This window comes from Sturnus vulgaris, chromosome 3 (assembly GCF_052056855.1).
Source record: "Sturnus vulgaris isolate bStuVul1 chromosome 3, bStuVul1.hap1, whole genome shotgun sequence".
In the NCBI taxonomy this organism is placed as follows: Eukaryota; Metazoa; Chordata; class Aves; order Passeriformes; family Sturnidae; genus Sturnus; species Sturnus vulgaris.
Window position 1 is genome coordinate 32027625 of NC_142245.1, and position 20830 is coordinate 32048454.

Below are 20830 nucleotides of genomic sequence, written 5' to 3' on the forward strand. Positions count from 1 at the left end.
CCTCCGCCCCCGCCGGGGCGCGTCCCCTCCCCTGCCCGGTCCCTCCTCCCGCGGCGGGCCGGGCAGGCGGGAGGAGCCGCCGCGCCCTGCCGGGTCTGTCCCGTCCCGTCCCTGCCCGTGGCCGGCCGGCTTCAGTCGTCTACCTTCTTGCGCAGGTTGAGAAGGCAGAGCAGGCAGGTGAGCAGGGCCTGGCGGCTCTCCCGGGAGCGCAGCCGGCGCCCCAGGCGGCGGAGCGGCGGCAGCAGGCGCCGGCGGGCCAGCGGCAGCAGGCGGGCGAGCAGGGCGCGCAGCAGCGGGGCGGCCAGCGGCGGAGCGGGCATGCTGCCCCCGAGCCTGCGGGCACAGCGTCACAGCCCCGGCTGACCTGCAGTAGCCGGGGTGCTCGGCAGCTGCTCACGTTTTGGAACGTCTGAGCTGAGCGGAAAGTTGGGAGGTCCGCACCCCCCTGAGAGCGGGGTCTGCTTGGGGCAGGCTCGAGGGAGAAGCGCTGGAGGGGGCTCCTTCCCACTGCTCTCCCGGGTCACTCTTACCCTCTTTGGGATCCTTCCTGCTCCAGGACACCGCTCAGCTCTTTCTCGCGGAGGAGCCTGGACTGCTCGGTTTCTCCAGCGTGAGCCTGCCACCAGCCCAAATGGCAGGAACAGTTCCAGAGCAAGGGAGCAACAAAAAGCCCCCAGCTGTTCATTTAAATGCCCCCTCCTCCCAGGCCCGACACACACTCCCTGAAAGTGATACTGCTTCACAGCCAAGGCTCCATTTGTTGGGGTGGCAATGTAGGGGAGAGAAGGGGGGCGAGGGAGGACCAACATCTGCCCACCACAGAAATGCGGGCTGGCAGGGTGGGGTTCTATTTCACTACGATCTTTGCCATAGCCCTTGAGCAGGCAGCTGAGTCCAAAGTATGCTTGCCTGTCATTCCCTGACAGTGCCAGCAATTGCCACCTTGCTCCCATAAGGGCCAGGAATGCAGACCAGGGGAGCCAACAAGGAGAGTGGGCAAGGGCTGGCCCAAGGCATAATACACTGAGGAGCAGTTGGGTACTCCCCTGAGAAAGAACTTTGATTTGGCTCCGTGAGTGGCTCAAAGCAGGATGGTAAGGAGTGTCCTGCACTTCCCAGCTGTGTTCCAGTGTTCCCAAGCTGAATTAGCTTGGGGCAAACAGCCAGGAGAGCACAAGCTAGCCAGAGTGGGATGCAGGCAGGAAGGTCCATGGTCATGTCTATGCCCTTCTGCTTCCTCCTGTGTCGAACCTTTGTTTTGTTCCTGTTGGATGTCTGTCTTCATTTCCTCCCCTTGTTCCCTTCCAAAACCTTCCCAAGGCCCTACTTTTGGCTCTCACTCCAGAAGAATTTAGGAGAATGAACAGACATGAGGGACCAAAAGCTACTGCTCCGTTTCCCTGCCTGCCTGTTTTAAGCTGTCCCTTGCCCAGTAAGTCCCATCCAAGGATGGTTAGTTCAGCCAGAGTGACCTTTCCCAGCCCTACGGAGTCTTCCCAGGGAGCCAGCCATGGATGAAGAAAGCGGGCTGGCCATGCCTCAGCACAGGGACACCATGTGCTGAAAGCAGAAACAGCTCCCCGATGGCCCCAGAGCTTCAAGGGCTGGGGTTGACGTCAGCCCCTTGGGACTGGCCTCCCGGAAGCTCCCGGGCTGTGGGGTCTGCCGTGGTCAGAGCCTCTGCTGTGTGCTGCTGACAGCTCCGTGCTGGCCGCCTTACGGGAGCAGGAAAGCTCACACGAAGGAAGTGGGAGCCAAAACTTTGCTGCAGCTGTGTCAGGGTTTACGTTTCCCCAGGAGGGAGCATCTCCCCTTTGATCAGGGAGGCAGTGGGTGCAGTGCTTGGCCTGCTTTTGAGACTCCTGGGTTCACTGTGCTGCAGCCAGTCCTGGATAAGCCTTGCTTGGTGCCTTGATTTCCCCAGCAGTACTGCTCCACTGGGAATATCCTCTCCTTGTGCAGAGGGCACTTGCAGCATCCTACCTCTGAGCAGGCTGGGGACCACTGGGATGAAAATGCAGCATCCCAGGTCACTGTCAGTGATGACAGTAATAGAGGAGGGTGGACATCTTATTCCCTAGGGAGCCTTTTCCTAGGAAAAGCCCTGCCTGAACTAGGGGAACTGATCATCCTTCCATCCCTGTTGGGGGAATCCTGTCCTCCAGTCCCACAGGAAAGGGAGGAACTGACCAGTGCAGAGATGCTGCAGCACATTCCTGGGAGCGTTGCCTTTGAGTGTTACGTTTTATCTGAGTGTAACACTCGTGTATCCTTGTTGCCGAGATACACAAGGGAGTGGATGGAAAATTATTTGGGAACAAAGGGGCTGTAGTGTAGTGTGTGGCCTCTGCAGAAACCTGTTCCTTCCCGGGGAGGGAGTGCAGGAGGCTCTCACCCTGCTTTGAGAGCCAGGTGCTTGCAACATACGAGCACTGGGAAGAAGGTGGGGCAGGGCTTAATTGCCAAGCTCTTGGGACTCATAGAAAGGCAGATTTTTGTCTCTTGCCAAAAATGCAGAGACCTTGCCAAGTCACTTTCTCCATCTGGAAGGTCAGGATCCTTAGCCTCCAATTGGGCAAAAGTACAGCCCGGGGAGATGAAGGGATATAAACTTGCTCCTCTGTCGAGTCATGCACAGAGCGGGGAAGAGAATGCAACCCTGAAAGAAAACAAAATCTCACTAGTATCTACTTCAAAATGCAAGATCTAGGGCAGCAGAGTCCTGCCCGTGTGTTTCCTAGGCCAAGACATGTAGTCTGTAACTTCTCTGATCCATGGAGGACTTTCTGGTCCTGCAATCACTGCTCTGTCTCTCAACACTTTTTATTTGTCTTTGTTTCATCCCTCTCCACCAAGGGACTCAAAATTCCTCACCAGATGGTTGGCTTATGTTTTGCTGGGTATGTGTCAAGACCACTTCCTTTCAGGCATCCGTTTTCTTTATTGTATCAACTGCACAACCACGTATCACCTATTAAATGATGGGAAGGGCTGAGATCCACTTCCCCAGCCTACACAGGGACTGTATACCCCTCTACAGTACTTATTTCTCTCAGATGATCAGTTAACAGCTGGACACCAGCAAACAAGGAGCAGGAGATTCCCCCAGGAAGCACGAGGATGATTTGGGCTTCTGGTAAGCCTGTGGGTGGAGCAATGCTGGTGGGATAGCAGGGCTGGAAGCAGCTCACTCAGGGGTCTATCCTCAGGGTGGTGGCAGGACTGTGCAGAGCTATCCTCTTGTCTTCTCCTCCCTGTCATCCCAAAGCCCTGAGAATTCAGCTTGTCCAAAGCCCAGCCCCTTCCTTCTTGCTGCTGAGCACAGGTGAGCTCACAGCCCACACATCCTCTGGGCAGATCCTGGGGTTGGAGCCAGCCAGTCTCCTCTGGGAGAGAATGGATCCGTTGGGAGGTCACCTCAGAGGAGGCACAGCTGGAGGGTCATGGGTGTGTGACATGCCAGCATCTGGGCAGGAGATGGCAGTGGTGCCTCCTGGTACAACTCCTTTTGGTTGCTGCTGAGGAGGGAGTGTCTTTGAGCAGTCCTGTGCCCCATCACACAACAGCAGATCTGGCACCTCATCCATGAGTGACCTTCCAGCACTCAGTCTCCCCCCAGAACAGCATCTCTGCTCCGTGAAAGGGCAACCATTGGCACCTGCTGATGCTTAAATAGGCTGTTGCATGATAAAATCTCCATAGGATTCAGCAGGGATCCTGGGAAGAAGGGCATGTTTACAAGATGTATGAGATGTGCTGCAAATCTTGCTCTGGGCAGCACTGCGAGCTCTCAGAAATGGCAAGGGGAGGAAGATGAGAGTCAGGAAAGCCAAGAGTATTTTTATTTTAGGAAATCTCACCTTTCTGGCAGGGATCTCAGAGGGTGCTGGTGGTGGGGACAGTGGTGGCACCCAAGCACCCAGCCCCATGCAGAAGGGGCACAGGCCATTCCTACTGAGGAGGGATGTAAGTGCTATAAATAGGTTGTTTAATGCTCTGTGGCCAGGCCTTGGAAAGCCCCAGCCCATGCACATTCCCTGCTGCTGGCACTGAGATGGCAGCTGTTGAAAAAGGCTGAATCCAACAGCTGCTGGCTGGTGCTCCTGGCCCCTGCCCCAAGTCCCAGACCTCTTGCTTCCCTCCTGGAGTGGCTGAGCCCTTAGCATCCTTTGGCACAAGTGCTGAGGCTTACTAGTGTGATGTTGGTGCTGCTTCCTGAGCCAGCAGTGACTGCAGGATGCTGTTGGTGCCGGAGGGACAAGGAAGATGAGGAGAGGGCTTTCCTCCCTGATATCCCTTGCAGACTTCTGTGCCTGGGTGGGAGCTGTGGGGCCATCCTGGAGTCAGCTGCTGCCCACCCACGAGCTCTCAGCTGTGGCTCTCCCCAGCCCCAGCTTGAGATGCTGGGCTGGGCCCTCACAGCCTGTCTCTGCTCAGACAAAGGCCCCTTGTGCCCATAGGAATGACATTCCTGCAGCCGTGGGCCCGGGGCAGAGTGAAGCGTAGCCAAGTGGGAGATGCCAGAGCCCAGCTGCTGGGGCAGCTGGTGGGGCCAGGTGGGGATGGGCTGCGGTCCTGGCCCCCCTCCTGTGCTGGGGGATGGACATGAGCAGCTGCTGGGAGAGGGGGAACCCCCAGGAAGGGCAGGCAGCTCTGGGCTGCGGGAAGCAGGGCCATATGAGGTGCAGGAAATTCCGGGATGTTGGGGAGCAGGAGCAGTGGTGCTGTGTATCCATGTGTGCTGCTGGCCCGCACAACACAGACCTACGGGATAGGTGTGGGAAAGGCAGAAGTGGGCTGGGCTGGCTTTTGCTGGCTAGTGCCTGTCCTAAGACAAACCCAAAGTTAAGAGCAGCTTTGGTCACATCTGGCTCCCTTGCTACTCACCTCACCTCAGCATTTAAGGCCTTTCTCTGCTGGGCATCTTCCTTGTCCCCTTTGCAAGGAGGGGGATGAGCCAGGCTACTTTTAGTGGCATGAGCTGGCAGCTGGGGAAGCCCTGCCTGCCGACCCCCTGCTGATACTGGCCTGCCAGCTGCCAGGGCCAGCGAGGGACGGGATCTGCCAGCTGGCACCCAGAGGGAGGGAGGGATGGGGCTTCTGGTAAGGCTACGCCAGGGGCACCTGTCATCCCAAAGCCAGGGTGTCACCATGTCCCACAATTGGGCCTGTGTATGCATGATGAGGCCCTGCAGCTGGGACAGATCTGCCTGCCTGCACCCCTGTTCTGTCCCACCTGAGCCGCCTTCTGCAGGGGATTTGGGATTGCATGGAGGAGCAATCTGTCACTAAGCTGACTACCCAGGGAGGCAGCTCAGCTCACAGGTAATCAAGAGACAAGCACAAGTAGCCCACTCCATCCAGCTCTGGGGAGGCTCTGCAGGAGAGGCAGCTGGGGGGCTGTTTCTTTCTGCCAGCACACCTCAGCTCCTGTCTGTGCTCTGAGCCAGGTTGGCTTGCCCCAGAACTGGGTGCTGCCCCACTGTGAGGACAGTGGTCCCAGAGAGCTGGGTTGGTCCAAAGGGCATCCATATAAGGGATATTGAGATGCTGGGATGGATAAGGTATCCAGCTTCTTAAAAATGCTGAGCACCCCTGGGCCATCCAGGCTGCAGTGTTCTTCTGGAGTGTGAGCAAGGAGCAGGATGCACTGACAGCAAGTCCTGCTCTAAGCCACTCTATGAAAAGCCTCACCATCCAGCACTCCACTGTCATTTTCATGGAAGGCTTCTGCTTCTAGCTATAACTGGCATGACCTCAAAGGAAGCAGGGGAAAACATTCACTTTCCCACAGGCTGTACCCAGAGAAGAAATAAACCTCTTTTGGTCCCCTTCCAGGGTCCAGCGTTCCAGGCTGCTCTCCACTTCCACCAGCTCCATTGTTAACTCCATCCTATCCTCTTTCCCCTTCCCAGCTTCCACAAGACACCTTTCTTTAAGAGCAGTGCTCCCTTCCCTCTCTCTTACATGGTGCTGCCCCATGTGTCAGCGTTGAGACACCCATGCAAAAGAAGGGGAAAGTTTTTTAAAGTCCTAGGGAATGTAGATGTCTCCAGCCCCACAGCAAGACCTGCCCTGATGGTGCTGCTCCACCTGTGCCCCAGGCTGGGCAAGCAGCGTTACCTGGGCTTGGCTCTGCACCAGACCATGGTGAGCAGAGGGAGGATGCAGAGCCCAAGAAGCCTCCCAGACCACACATATAACAGATCTGTTTATTCCTGGAGAGAACAGTGAGCAGGGTGAGGAAGCAGAGCTGCCGGGAAGGCAGCAGTGGTTATTGCTGCAGGTGCATCCTCCAGTGACAACAGGGGTCTGGGGGAAGCAAACTGCCTGCCTGCCTGCCTTTACAGGGCAGGGGACGGGCCCTCATCCACTGCCAGGCTGGAGCCACCCCATTACCCCAGAAGAAAGTGAGGGGAATGGAGTAGCACAGAGAAGTGCAAATATGTTGGCACTGGAGTCCATCCGCACTGGGCAAAAGAGCCCGGACTAAGAGGAGAATGTTACAGTGTGGGAGGATGAGAGATTGGGAGAAAAAAACCAACTTTGTGCCGAAGACCCCCTAAACCACCACCCCTTGCTCCCTGGAGGAAGGCATTGCCTCTTGGGTGCTGTAACCCCTAGCCCTGCTGTGGGCCATGGCCAAGGGCAGCAGATGTGCCAGGAGCTCCCAGGGATGGGAGGGGAGGCCAGGCTGCTGTGACAGTGATGGCGTAGCCATGCCTAGGTAGACAAGAGAAGCTTCAGCTGCTGCACTACAGGGTTGCATGTGTTCCCATGACGGAGGAGCCCCAAAACATTCAGTGCTTGAGTTGTAGGGTTTGACCCAGTGGTGGGCATAGGCAGGGGCATGGAGGTGGAAGGGATGTGAAGGCCACGCAGAAAAGAGCCAGCAGGCTCCACGCTTTGGTCGAGCTTAGTGGTGATAAGTACGGTGCAAGGACTTCATGATAGCGAGTATGGCCATTCCTCCTCCCAGAAGGCCACTCTGGCTCCCTCAGGAACCTGCTGCCTGAGCAAGGCAAGACGTGCTGATGCTCCCAGGTGTGAGTGCAGAGATAGGCAATGTGTGTCAGAGGAGATGGATCAACACTAGAGCAAGCACTATGAGTGTCCTCCCCGTCATGCCCCAGCAGCTGCCTCTCCCTGCTCTGCAGCTGGCCCCCAGCCTACTACCACGCAGGGATTCACAGGTACCCCATGCTGCTCACCCTCCTCCTCTTCTGGGGTGACAGGGAACAAGGGGGAGTGGAAAGAAGCCCAGCCCAGGAGAGGAAAAGGGAATCCCCTGCCTGCCTTGACCCCTAGTCCACTGGAGAAGATGGTGTGAGGCTTGCTGGAAGGCAGGGCTGGTGGCTCAGCGTGGGATGGAGCAAGGGGAGAAGAGTATCCTGTATCCATAGATCCAAGGGGAGGCACTTGGAGTGGACCTGGCCCGTTGGGGTGTCCCAGCTGCAGCAGATCTGTTGTAACTCCTAACCGCACATCGTCAGCAGCAGCCACTGGGAAGGAGAGGGAGAAGGGATGAGCAGGGTGCATTTTTGGCATATCTTCATCAGTCGATTTTAACAGCCCTCCAAGAAACAGAGCCTGCAGAAGTCCTGTTTATTCATCATCTTTTATGGGTTCTTCCCCCTACCCAGGGGGTTGGAGGTCTTTCTATCACCCACCCTAATGCTGTGTCCCCTTGTTTCTCACCCCAACTTTCACTGGGCTGAATTCTCACCTCAGAAAGGTTCATGACAGCAGTGCCAGTGCCTTCAGGATCCATGCTACGGAAGAACCCTGCAGGCACACAAGCAAAGTGAGCAATACATCTCCCTGTTCCTGCCCTCCCTGCCCCAGGCCCGTCACTCACTGAACATGGTCTCCAGCTTCAGGAGGCAGCAGACAAAATTGTCAAAGTCCACGCCCATGTCATTGTCTGCATAGCGGGCCACCACCACCTGATGCAGCTTGTTGTTCAGCTTGAAACCTGCAAGGCAGAGAGCAGTCAACCCCCAGGGAGGCAGGAGAGCAGGGTGTAGTTGTGAAAGTCCATGCACCCACACAAAAGTCCACCAACCCACCCAAGGAAGTGTCCACCCGTGTCCAGCCTCAGTAGGAAGAGGGGATGCTCTCCCTGCAGCCATATGTGACTAGTTAGCTCGCTGATCCACCCCAAGCCTCTCCTTTGCCAGGATGGGATTCTGCAGGTCAGAGGAGGACAGAGGCTGGGACCATCTTGTGTGCATCTCTAACTCTGAGGCTCCAACACTTTGGCACAGCTGTGATGCAGAAAGCCTGGGGCATACATGGGCCACATCTCACTACAACAGGTTGGCTTCTAGCATGCAATATAGGCTGGTTACACTCTTCTCCTGCTGTTGGGGACAGGACTCTGACAGCAGGAGCGCCCTCCCCAGCCTCCAGCCCAGTCCCATCCTTCAGACATACCGGCTGACTCTAGAGCCATGCGCATCTCATAGGAGCTCATGGTGCCTGACTTATCCAGGTCATACTGGCGAAAGATTGCCTGCAAAAACATCACAGAGGACACGATGGGAATGCTTTCCTGTGGCCTCCGGGCTGGCTGTCTCCGCTCCTTGCTACCCCAGGAGGGGTGCTACCCCTATGCAGAGCACCATGCCCCATCTCCTCCTCACCAGCCAGCTCCGGATCTTGTTCCACAGGATCTGGAACTCCACCAACCCAAGGCGGGCACTGCCGTCTTTCTGGGGAGCAAATGGTCAAGGAGGTCAAAGCAGCCAGGGAAGGATGGGGGTACAAAGGCAAAGCTACCATACCCCAGGCACAGGAGGTGAGAAAAGTCTGGACACATTTGGCCTGCCCAAGTTTTCTCCTAACCTTCCCCTCTATCCTGCAGCATCAGCAAAATAAGAGCCTGCAACCCTGCAAGGAAAGGGTAACACTTGAATTAGCAGCCATGCCACTCCCTGGGAGCAGCTGTACTGCTGCTGTAGGAAAAACATTGCTGTGCTGTCCTTGGACCACAGCTGGGCTGGCCCTGCAGCAAAAAGGAATGTTGCAGGGCCAGGCTGGAGAAGGGCCCAGAGGTGCTCCTTGCCTGACCCCCCCAGCTGCATGTCCTTGTACAAGCAGGACACTGGCCATGGCTCCTGCCACTTGACTCTTTCACAACAGTTGGACAGGATGGTTTAGAGGAAAGAAGCCAATAGTCCTTGTTCCCTTTGAGGAGTGCCTTCAAGGCTGGGTGGCACAACCGCACTAGGCATATCAGGCTAGGGAGCCCATGGGAAGTGAAACACAGGAACTTCCTCCTGGAGATGAAAGTAGAAGGCATGGGTGGGACCGTGCTGGGCTTTTGGTAGCAGAACCAGGGCCCAAGCAAGCAGGGGAAGTGATGGCGCTTGCCAAAAAACCTGCTGCTGAAGCTGAGTGTAGGGCAGATGGGCCTGAAGCCATAAAGACTGATCCCTTCCTTTCTTCCCTCAGTTAAACAGCTTCAGCACTGCTGGAGAGCCAAGCCCCAGCTTCACGAGACAAGTCTTGTTTTTTTCAGGCTGAGCACCACGAAAACTGGCTGGCCCACAGCACCAAGAGGATACATCCATCAGGTTGACCATGTTGCGGCAGGAGTCCAGGCTGAATCCATCTGTTTTCAGATCTTTGTCTGAAGAGAAAAAAGGAGGTTGTGCACATGCATCCAAACCCAACCTGCTGACCAAGCCTGGGCTGCAGGGAGCCAGGGGTAGGAAGAGTAGTGCTTACGTCTAGAGATGACTCTGTTCAGGATAGTCCGAAGCTCAAAGACGCTGATTTCCATGTCCTGGAGCAGAAGCAGAGTTAGTATCACCCCTTTCCTACTCTCCAGCCCACTTGTGGCCATTGTCCATCTCCTGCCTAAACATCTCTGCCTTAGTTACAAAGCATGAGGATGCCATTACATTTCTTGTACACCCAGAAGAGTTTTGGTCACAGCCAGATGCTCTTCCCCAATCTGCCCCTGTCACACCATCCCTGTGGGAAGCTGGGCTGAGCCATAACAAAGATGGACTTGTCTGCAGATTGGGACTGAGTGAGTGTGGGATGGGCTGGAACTCCCCTGGCCAGAGGTTTGATCCTGTCCCCTTCCCTCCCCAGAGCCTGGCGCAGCCATACCCACCTCCCCTGCCAGCTGCTGGAACATGCTCTTGAAGCTGTCCTCAATGTCATCCTCAGTTATTTCCTCCTGGGGTGATGCAAACCAGAAAGAAGAGGTTAGTGGTCAAACCCAGGCTCTGCCCTGCCTTCCAGGCTCAGTAAATGCTAACTGGAAAGGAAGCTCTTCTTTGTTCTTCTCATCTTTGTTAATTCCCACATCCCCATCACCCCAAACTTGTCAGCCCCTCTCCAGCCACAGTGACATCCTCTATTCAGACAGCCACCCCCTGCCTGTAGCTCCCTCTCCCAAATGCTGGAGCCTCAGCACTAGCAAATCCAAAGTGGTGACTCCTACCTCGTCTGCCAGATCTGCCGTGATCTCCTCATCCAGCTCCCTGGGGAAAGCAGAAAGGGGAAAACAAAGCGATGAGCAGGGTCCCCAGCCAGCAGGCAGCCTGCAGTGGGGAACATCCCAGTGCTGACAGACCCGGGGTGTCCCTCCCAGGCCGGGACTCACGCTGTGTCCGATTGCTTCTCGGTGAAGACGCGCAGCACGAAGTCGGCCTCCTTGTGCGGTTCGAAGGTGGAGGGCACAATGATGTACTCGCCGGGGGGCAGCCGGATCTGGTTGCTCACCTCCCGCAGGTTGATGAAGGTCTCGGACCGTGCCCGGGACTGGTTTCGCAGGAAGAAGTCCTTCTTCAAGTGCACATTCTGCATGCCCTGGGCCTGGAGGAAGGAATGTGCTTGTGCACCACAATGGCAAGCACCCACAGGGAGTGGCGGGACCAGCGCCAGCCCCATCAGGTAGGACAGCCCTGCCTTGCCCACCCAGTAGCAGGCATCCCTCCCTCCCTCCCTCCCTCCCACGTGGAGGTACCCAGCACCCACTAGCACCCTAGCCACGGCTAGTGCTGTGGGAGCTCCCATGCCACTGGATGCATCCAACCCATTTTTGCCCAGTCTTGTGCTTCCCTCCAAGATGGGGCAGGCTCTGACAGCTCGGGACGTACCTCCTCAGGAACCTGCAGACAGGAGGGAAAAGGGAGAAAAAAATCAGAATCACAGTACCTGCCCCATCCCTTACAGCTGCAAGGAGGACAGGATGGGGGACATTAGCCCACAGCTGGCCAAAGCTGGCGGAAAAGGTTTTCTTGGGGACTGGGGTTGAGGTGGAACTGGCAGGGCTGAGCCTGTCCCAAGGAAGAAGCCTTGGGGTGGACAGGAGTTACCTCGTAGACAGCAAAGCCGATGGTGTGCATGTCACCTCCCACCCGCCGCTCCCGCCGCCGGTGCTTCTGCATCAGAGCCACCAGGAAGCTGCAGGCCACCTCATCGTCCCCAGGGTCATCATCTTCCTCCAGCAACTTGATCTTGAACTGGGGGTTGATCCAGAATGTGGCTGGGAGGAAGGGGATGTGCGGATGAGACACCTGGTTTCACCAAGCTGCCACGAGCAGCGACGTGGAGGCCAGAGGTACCTGGGTGGTTCCTGCAGCCCCCGGCAGTGCTCCCCCGGCGCCACGTGCCCTCGAACACCTGTGTGTGCCACCTGCTGAGCTCGTCCTTGGTGAGGGCATCGGGGGTCAGGTTGCAGATCTCGAGCCTGGAGAACTCCCTCATGAAGTCCCGGAAAGACATCCTGTGGGAGGCAAGGAGGGGCTGATGCCATGACACTGCTGTGGGGAGGGAGGAGAGCAAGCAGCTCTGGACCCAGTTAACATTTTAGGAGAATTAAGTGACAGTAAAATCTTTTACCCTAAACAGTTATAGGTTATTTAAATCCTCATGCTGGGTTTGGGTAAGAAGGGATGTTTACTCTTCCTAGATGTTTATTTTGCATTTAGTTGGCCTGAATTTCCTTTGAGGGAGGAAAATTATTAACTAGATCAGATGAGAAAATGCTGGCAAGCTCTCCAGTGCTGGAAAGCTATCTCATAAAGGCAGGTCATGCGCTTCAGGTGAAGCATGACTGCAAGATTTGTCCCCAGCTCCTCTGCTACTTCCCGGAGTAGGTGCTGAAATAGAGCAGCACTTTGCTCCATCACTCACCAGAACTCTCCATCCTCCATCTTCAGCTGCAGCTCTTCCCTCTCATCAGGGTCAATGTTGTTCCACTCAGAGGAACTGGAGTAGCAGGAGAGAGACAAATAGATAGGGACTCCTGAGAGCAATTCAGAGCTGTCCCTCAACTCCTCTCTTTCTGATGCCAAGGGCTCTGCACACTGTGAGCTTTCCCTCAGCAGTGCCCCATGCCTGACTGCCATGTGTGCAGCGCTTGCTGGCTTGACAGTGAAATGCCATCCCTCCTGTCCTGCTTACCCATCACTCCAGGCTCCAGTCCACTCCACCTGACCCCAGGGGTTCCTGATTCGGATGAGTTGTTCTTGCTGACCCCGGTAGTTCACCTGCCAGACACCAGACACAAGAGGTGGAGCCCAGGCCACCTGCCAGGCTGCTATTGCCATTAAAGTCTAATCTAGGTGACTCACATCTCTGAAGGCTGTGACGGAATAGGCATGGCCCTTCACCAGCTTCTTGAAGGTCACTGCTTCCATATCAAAGGCGCTTGTGATCTGAGGAGAACGTGTAATGCTCAAGTCAATAGGACTGAATTAATGTAGTCTTGTCCCTACCCCTTCCCTCCACTGTGTGGAGAATTTTCCTTGCTTTGCATTGCTCCAGCCAAGAGAAGTAGTAGGTAGCAGCTACCTGTGCTCAAAGGCTGCTGGTTGTGGAAAATTTACAGACAGTTTCCTTAGCAGAGGACCCCAAAGATCTATCAAGGAACCACCCACATTTCAGAATTTAAAACCCCTGCTCCAGGTAATTTGCTGATGCAAAACATGGCCAGAGTTGTAGGCAGTCCCTTGTCCTGCACTTGAGATGAACAATCCCGCTCCATCCAAAGGAGCCTGTTCACAGCAACTGGGCTGCAGCACCACAGTGTTGTGCCACACTGGCTCTGCAAAGAGTGCTGTGGTAAGAGGGCAAAGAAGCAACCTCCCACCCGGTGTTCCAGCGAGGGACAGCCTTGGACTGTGAGGCCTCACTTTGGCCAGCGCTGTGGCCATGTGGCTCATCCTGGCACACCACTCACGTCGATGGAGCAGCCCAGCAGGGAGCCCCTCTCCAGCGCCTTGCGGATGATGTGGCCCATGTTGCGTGGCGGCCGCTTCAGGTCGTACATCTCTGCCACGCCGCCCGTGAAGTCCTCGAAGCCCTCGGTGGTGCTGCCCCCCGAGAGCGACTCGTAGCAGCCATTCAGCCTGAGGGATGCATGAGGAGACAAGGAGGTAGCACACTGCAGCTGCCCAGCCAGCCAGCACAAGCAGGGCCAGTGACAGGAGGGACTCCCTTCCCTCCACCCTGCACGGTGAGGTGCCCTACCCCCCCATACATGCCCACCCGCCCACATGGCCACCACGGGGATACCCACTTGGCATAGGCCTTCTCCAGCAGAGCACTCCAGAACTCGGTGCACTCCGCTGAGTGGACAAACAGAAGTTCCCCATCCTTGGTGGGCAGCAGGTCATCCACCACCACGTCCACCCACTCACCGAACTGCCAGATCTGGAGAGTGAGGAGAGAGTGGGATGAGCTCAGAGCATCACATGGCTCATCCCTACCCCAGAGGAATGGCCTTGCTTCTGCCACAGCCCGCCAGCTGTGGAGGGCCAAAAGCACCCAGCCCACCTGGAAGTGAAAGATGCCAGCATAGTCCTCCTGGAAGCTCTGTCCATGGGGCACCACGCGGTGCAGGAGCTCCTCATTGAGTGTGAGGGAGCCAATGGCAGCCAACAGCCAGCAGTCACCTGGGGAAGGAGAGGAAGCTGGTTTGAGTACCCATTACCTCCCTGGCTGGGAGAACAGGTGATGGATCTTTAGGAGACCATGGTGTGCTCTCCTCGCAAATGTTTGGGGCTACCCAGCTCAAAAAGTCCATGGAAAAACCAGAGAAGGTCCAGCAAGGAGAATTCAGGGATCCAGGCTTGCTCAGCCTGCCTACAGAGAGAAGTAATAGCTCAAAGCAACAGGGAATGTTCCTCCCTCACCTGGAGCCTGTGTCCAGACCACCACACAGAGTCAGCACCAACAGCCCACTCCTGCAGCCATTTATCTGGACCCTTCTGGAACTCATTCATATGACTGCCCTCCTTATCTCAGACAGCAAGTTCAGACAGCACAATTACACTTTACATGTAAAAAGCCATATTAGCAAGCAAGTGGTTTCATGCTGCCGCCCCAGCTTCTCAAACCACAAACAATGCCACCGGACTTTTCCTTCTGAGTGATCTTAACCACAAGTGCTGCTCCAGGCTAGCACTGGGCTTTAAATTCTTTGCCTTGATTCTCCTTCCTCTTTTGCCTTTGAAGCCTTTCACACCTTAGCCTTGAGCCTGGATAATCTGTAACTAGGCTGGGGTTTGACAAAATGCCATTTCTGAGTTTTTAATGACCACATGAACAGTACCACAGTGCTTGGGGCTGTTATGCACTCCAGTTGCCACCTCAAGTTTGTCCTAATTACTAGGTATATTAAATGTAGTCAGCCCTGAAAACAGCATGCTAAATGTGCTAAGATATACAGTACTCCCAATCAAGTGCCCTGTTTGCTCCCAATCAGGACAACACTATCTGCGGTACCAAGATCTGTTTTTGATGACCCCAAAATCCCAGTTGTGGTTCAACTCTGCTAGCGTTCCCAGCCCATTAACATTTCTCTCCTTGCCTCAGTGCCTTTGCCTTGGGTGACACCCCTGGAGAAAAGGCAAATCATCACTTGTACACCTCTTGATTCCCTTCTGCCACACCACAATTCTTCACAAGCACTTTGTCACCACCACCATCTCAGTTTGGTACTGTCATGCAGCTGCCATTCCTCAACATTTACCAAAGCAGGGAGCTCTTTGGAGCAGCTCCTGGCATTGCTGTCAGCATGTGTTAGGCATGGATGCACCCAGAATCTCCACTGATCTCAGCATGGTCAAGCTGTGCACACATCAACTCATTTTTGTGAAGCTTTAACCTAGAGCCACCGGGAGGCACAGGCTGCCCCCTGACTTGCATTTTCCACCTCATGGAATGGAAAGGGCCACCCAACCCTCCCCAGTCACTACTTTCAGGGACAAAGCTTCAGCACTCACCCAGAGCCCCCTGGCAGATGTCTGTCCGGGTGGCACCGCCAACGATGAACTGAGGGTCATCCACTAATTCCTGCAGAAGGACAGAATCAGATGCTGGTGCTGGATCTTGACAGGGCTTGGGCTTTAGCAGGGCTGGCACCCACTGCAGCTCTGACTTGAGAGAAATGGTGTATGGTCCCTGTGAGATGTGCCCCACCTGCCCTCTGCTAGGGAAGGCTGCTTGACTGCAACCGCAAGGCCATCACGGTAAGGCAAGGCAAGATCTGCTGTATCCATGGGAGGACAAGGCTGGATGACATTCCCCTTGCCCTCATGGCACCAGGGGATATGCACTCTCAAAAGCCTCAGCTGAGGGTGATGCATCCATGCCGTGACACCTAGAAGCACCAACACAGCCTACCTGTTTTGAAGCCCACAGTGTGCTGCCCAGGGGAAGCAGTGCCTGCCAGACACAAAGCTTTTCTGAGCAGACACTCATGGGCAGTGGCCCTGGGCCCTTGGGAAAGGGGCTCTGCAGCACTCCAGGGACTCTGAGCACTGAGGGGTGCCAGCAAGGGCCAGTCTGCAGCTGAGCACACCACATCAGTGCAGATGTGCAGGGAAGGGATGCCAGCCCAGCCTGAGAAGAAGGAAGCCCAGCACTTACCGACGGACGCTTCCACTCCACTCCCCGTGTCTTGCTGGAGTGCGGCCCCAGTTCCTTGAATCCAAGGGCAGACGGGCCAGCTGGGAACTGGGGATCTCTGAAGAGGGTGCCACTCTCAATGCACTGCTGCTTGAGGGTCTCATAGTCCTGGCTGAGGTACTTGATGGCGTTGCTGTGCTGGCCAAGCCCCTCGGCTCTCAGGCGGTCTCTCTCCACACGAGCAGCCATCCCGCCAAAGGGCATCATAGCTGGGCACCAGCGCCGCTACCTCCCGCTCCACTCCCTGCAACACAACAGGCACGGCCACGCTGAGGCAGGGCCCGCTGCCTCGCTCTCCCCTGGGGATAGCAGCCATCACACAGAGCCAGGCTTGGAGGCTGAATCCCCACTTCCCCAGCACTCCCACAGCAGGGACCTTCTCCAGCAGCACTGGCCTGGCACAGTGAGCCCAGTGACACGCAGAGCACGCCAGGGTGGGCACACACACACCAGGAGAACCCCCCAGACCCCATCCCCGGCAGCGGCCCCGTTCTGAGCCCTGTTCTCCAGCCTGGCCGCTGCAGCCCTGCTGTCTTTAGGGGGCACCGAGGGGGCAAAGCAGCACTGAGAGCTGGCGGGGAGGAGGCAGCCCCGCAGCACCTAGTCATGGGTCCTGTCCTGTCCTCGCTACGCCAAAAGGCTGAGCCCGGAGGAATTTCAGACGCTTTCCAACCTCGTCAGCCTCTCCTCCCGGCGCAGCTTTCCGGGTTCTTCCCTCGTCCCGGCTCCTCCTCACCCGTCTCGGCCGGGAGGGCGTCAGCAGCCGCCCGCAGCTTCTCCCACCCCCAGGGGCCTCTCCCTCTCCTTTTCCCCGCTCTCCGAAAGCCGGCCCGGCTGCCTGAGCACTGAGTCAATAGGGCCGGGTAGGGAGGAGCCCAGCGGGGCGCATATAACTCTAGCTATGGGGCCAGGGAAGGACAGGGAAGGCGGGACGGCACACAACAGGGAGGATGACTCAAGGCTCATCGACCGCCAGTGGAGCAGTCTGCTGGGAGATACCGGGAAGGACTGCGGAGTTCAGCGGGGCACCCCAGCACCAGGAGAGACAGGGCAGACACTGCAGAACCCCCATCCCGCACATCTCCTGCCCTGGCCACCCTGCTAGGGCTTTGAGCAGCAGCTCACGGCCAGGAGCTTCGAAACAGTTTGACACAGCTGCCAGGCATGACTGGCCCCGCAGCCCTGCCCCACCGCGCCCGCTGCGGTGGGCAAGTCCCAGCTCCTCTCCTGGCGTCCAGCTGCCCTCAGCCCTGTCCAGGCTCACAGCAGCCAGCCCTCACACCCACCGCACCACCCAGGCTGGCAGGGGCCTCTGGTACCGCCTGGTCCAAGCCTGTCACAAGCAGTGTCACCTGCAGCAAGGCCATGGGGCAGGTGCCACCACCACCAGCCCACTGGCATCTGCTCTCATCCTGCCCCACTCCCCAGCCATCTCAGCTCCCGCTTGTCTGGGCTGGTGCCGAATACTTCAGAGGTTTCTCCATGTGAGAAAGTGGTGTAGTCCTTGGTAAATAAACCAGGAGCCAGCAACCCACTCAGAGCAGCGAACTCGAATGCCAGTGCTGGCCCGCTCCCTCCCCAGTACCCTGTCCCAGGGGAGCAGGGTGCAGCCTGGCTCCAAAGAGGCGGCTTTCCTTGTCCTGAAGTGCTGTGACAGCTAGTGGGAAGGCAGGCAACAGTGAATAGGGTGCAAGCTCCTGGCACAAGTATAGGGCATAAACTTGGCTGCTAACCCATGTGTATCCTAGCTAGAAGCTTTTCAGAAGAAAAAAATGTACTCTTCCCCATTACTCTGTCTGCTCTGGGATGCTCTAAACTGTTCTCCAGGGCAGTGGCAGCCCTTCTCTCCTCTATGATGGTCCCAAATCTACAGAGCTCCTCCTACGACTCCTGCCCAGCAGCCAGACCCTGGCAGTCTCTCCCAGTGGCAAGGCACTCGGTGCCTGCAGAGCTGGCAGGACGGCTTCTGCAGTCCCAGACACTGCCCACAACACAGGGGGCCTGAGGAAGGAGCTGAGCAAGTACAGCTGCCCACACTGCCTCCAGATCCCACCTCACCACCTCTCTGGCACTCACACCACAACCTGCCAGTGGCCAGGAAACTTCCCCTACCCATAGCCCCTGACAGGTTCCCTGCACCCTTCCCCACCCTACCTACCAGCAGTGGACATGGCTGCAGACATGGGGAGCTCTGTGCAGACACGGGCACCGTATGAGTTATTCTTAGCTCTGTGGCTCAAAATACTCGGGAAGGCTGTGCTCAGTGGCAGACGGAGGTCACGCAAGCGCAGAGCAAAGAAAAGCATTTCAGACCCCAGAATGGGACAGGAACCACATGGGTCTTTAAAGCAATGGGGTCAGCTGCTGACACCTCCCCATGCTTATGCTGATAGACACTGCAGGTCCTCCACGGAGGAGGAAGGGGTGTGACGAGACAAGCCAAGCCCCCAGGGCAGTTTTCCACCACAGGTGACATCCAACTACAAAATGATGCTTTCCAGTACTCGAGACACCTCTAATCCCTCCCAGGTGGGAGCAAAAAGACACTGGTTCCTTCGGGGTCCCTGACACCTTGTGCACTTTAGCGCATACTGCAAAACCCTTGGACAGCATCATTGTTGAAGTCCAGCCAAAAATCTTTGCAGAACTCTGGTTTGCCAGCTGCCCTTGCAAATCAACGGAAGTGGGGAGTTCCCTTCCTCAAAACCAACCCTGACACACGGCATCCTGCCGCATACTCATCTCGGGGCAAGGCATCACAGCCGCCCATGGCATCCCACAGTGCTCAAGCAGCTCTCAGGCCTTTCCAGCCCTCCGGATGACAAAGATCCTCGTTTCCCACAGGCTCCCCTTTTTTTACCGCATCCCTTTCTCGGGATGCGGGTTTGGCTTTGGTAGAGCATCCCGGGAGGCTGCGGTATTCAGTTCACTCGCCGCCCCGACTGGGAAGCCTCTGGGTCTCTGCGGATGCGTTACCTAATGCAAAAATCCCGGCAGACAGAAAGGGGATGGGAGGGGTAGGCATGCCTAGATAAGCTTAGAAAACAGAGGAAGCAGCCGGGGATGAGGAGATGGACTGACCCGCACCTCCGGGTCCCCCCGGGTGCTTAACCCCATGCTGGGGGTCGGATAAGGGTGAGGATGGGGGGATGGACTTACGGAAGCTGCTGCCGCCACCGCCCTGCCCGCTTCGGCTCGGCCCGGCCCAGCCCAGCCCAGCCCGGCTCAGTACAGCCCCGCGGAAGGTGGAGTTTCGGCGGGCAGGGCGTACGAGCAAAGCCGGGAGGGCAGTGGGAGGGGGAATTAAAGGAGCAGTGACAGTTTACAGACAATGGGAGGGGATTATTCATCGATGATGGCGGTGAAGTTTTGTCTGCTGTCACCCTCTCCCAGCTCCCAGGGATGGAAGGGTGCCGCCGGGATGGGCGTGCTCTTTCCACCATTGTTCTGAGGAAAGGGTTGGGTGCATACGGAAACCGGGGCTGGAAGGAAAAGAGGAAGCAACATTCCCCTAGGAATGGATTTGCAGGTGACTGCTCCACACTGCCAGCACCGCAGCGTTGCTGGATGAAGCTCTGTACTGCACCTTGTCTCCAGGACTTGTTGACCTTCCGATGCCACGGCTGAGTACGGTGGTCCCACCGGACATCCCAGACTGTTTTTGTCCCTTCTTCCTTCCCTCGTGCCTGGGGAGACTGTGCCCGCACCATCTCAAAGTCCAGGTGGTCACGCTCAACAATGCCGCCACCTCCAGCTGCCCCAGCCTCCCTGCGTGCCCCGGCTGGCACACCCCACCACCACCAGCTGCCTCTCGTTGCTGGGTGCCAGCCCGGCCCTCTCCGGGCAGGTCCCACTGCCCTGGGGTTTTCCACAGCCACACCGGAGCTGCCCCTGCGTGCCCTCCGTGACTCAGTGACTCACCGTGCAGCTATGCTGGGTGGTGCAGTTACCAGCCGGTATGGCTACACAGGGCTTGGCACCATACCGTGGTGTCCTCTGTGGTTCAACATGGCTTTGCCTGGCATGGCATGGCTCAGCATGGATTGGCACAGCTGGCCTAGTGTGGCTTAGCCCAGCATATCTGACACGGCCTAGCCTGGCATGAGCAGCTCAGCTCAGCCCAGCCCCATCTCAGGAAAGAAGCTCTGTATTGCCATTTTTTTGGTGCCAGGGCTGAACAGGGTCATCCTAAAGGGCGTCACCAGCCCTGGAGTTCCCTCTCCTTCCCTGCTACCTGTTTGCAGCTGGGGAGGCTGTGCCCATTGCAGCAGCTGGCATCGAGCCTGCAGGAGCCCAGGCCTCACAGGGCACCTGCTTTCTACCTCACCCCACCTTGCCCCAGGGGGTAAATCCTTCCTAAGCAGGGAGCAGGTTGCAAATGGGGCCAGGAGCCATGTCCCTTGCCTGAGGGAAGGGCAACCCAAACATTTAAAACCAGCTGTAGCATGGTCCTGCTGCTGCATGCACAAGGGACCAGTCTGGTCGTGGCCAGCACCCACTAGAGCTGCCCTATCTCTGTACAGGGGACTCTGTTAGAAGCAGCTTGTTCTGCCCACCCTAGTGCAGAGGGGGGCCTTGGGCTGCCCTGCTGGGTTGTTGCAAGGGCTGCTGGAAGTATAAGGGGGTCCCTGCTGGGGACATTATTTAGCTCTGCATGGAACTGCAGGCAGCACTGTACTTTCAAAGAGCAAGAGGCCTGTAGTGCCAGGGCTTGTTCCTGCTTTGGGTTTGTGCCCATCCTTGTGATCCTCTTGTCCTGTTCAGCTCCTGCCTTATTACCCTTCAGTGGCCTCCAAAGCTGCTTTCACAGATCCATCTCCTGGGGCAGGAGACAGCTCCTCAATAATCCTGTCACAAAGGTTGTCCTATGTGCTTTTCTCTGTGCTTGGAAGCT

General features: G+C 56.8%; 1 protein-coding gene and 1 long non-coding RNA gene across 3 annotated transcripts; one reads left to right on the plus strand and one right to left on the minus strand.

Moving 5' to 3' along the window:
• Positions 1–90: 90 nt before the first annotated feature.
• LOC148224266 (uncharacterized) lies at positions 91–10284 on the plus strand. The gene is made up of 2 exons (XR_015802255.1): positions 91–177; positions 9524–10284. It is a non-coding gene; the product is annotated as an uncharacterized LOC148224266 (long non-coding RNA).
• On the minus strand, positions 6199–19178 carry CAPN11 (calpain 11). 2 transcript variants are annotated; one of them, XM_014878084.2, is made up of 22 exons: positions 19096–19178; positions 15898–16180; positions 15252–15321; positions 13801–13919; positions 13544–13677; positions 13205–13373; positions 12597–12680; positions 12427–12512; positions 12157–12231; positions 11586–11746; positions 11337–11506; positions 11118–11129; positions 10622–10833; positions 10460–10499; positions 10127–10192; positions 9733–9790; positions 9570–9634; positions 8646–8714; positions 8437–8515; positions 7859–7975; positions 7727–7785; positions 6199–7502 (listed from the first exon to the last, which is right to left on the minus strand). In XM_014878084.2, exons 2-22 carry the CDS (start codon positions 16141–16143, stop codon positions 7476–7478), a joined length of 2118 nt encoding a protein of 705 aa, XP_014733570.1. In that variant the 5' UTR covers positions 16144–16180; positions 19096–19178; the 3' UTR covers positions 6199–7475. The 2 variants fall into 2 exon arrangements, with proteins under 2 accessions (XP_014733570.1, XP_088017417.1); XM_088161291.1 differs by lacking the exon at positions 19096–19178 and adding an exon at positions 18095–18162.
• Between the last annotated feature and the right edge of the window lie 1652 nt (positions 19179–20830).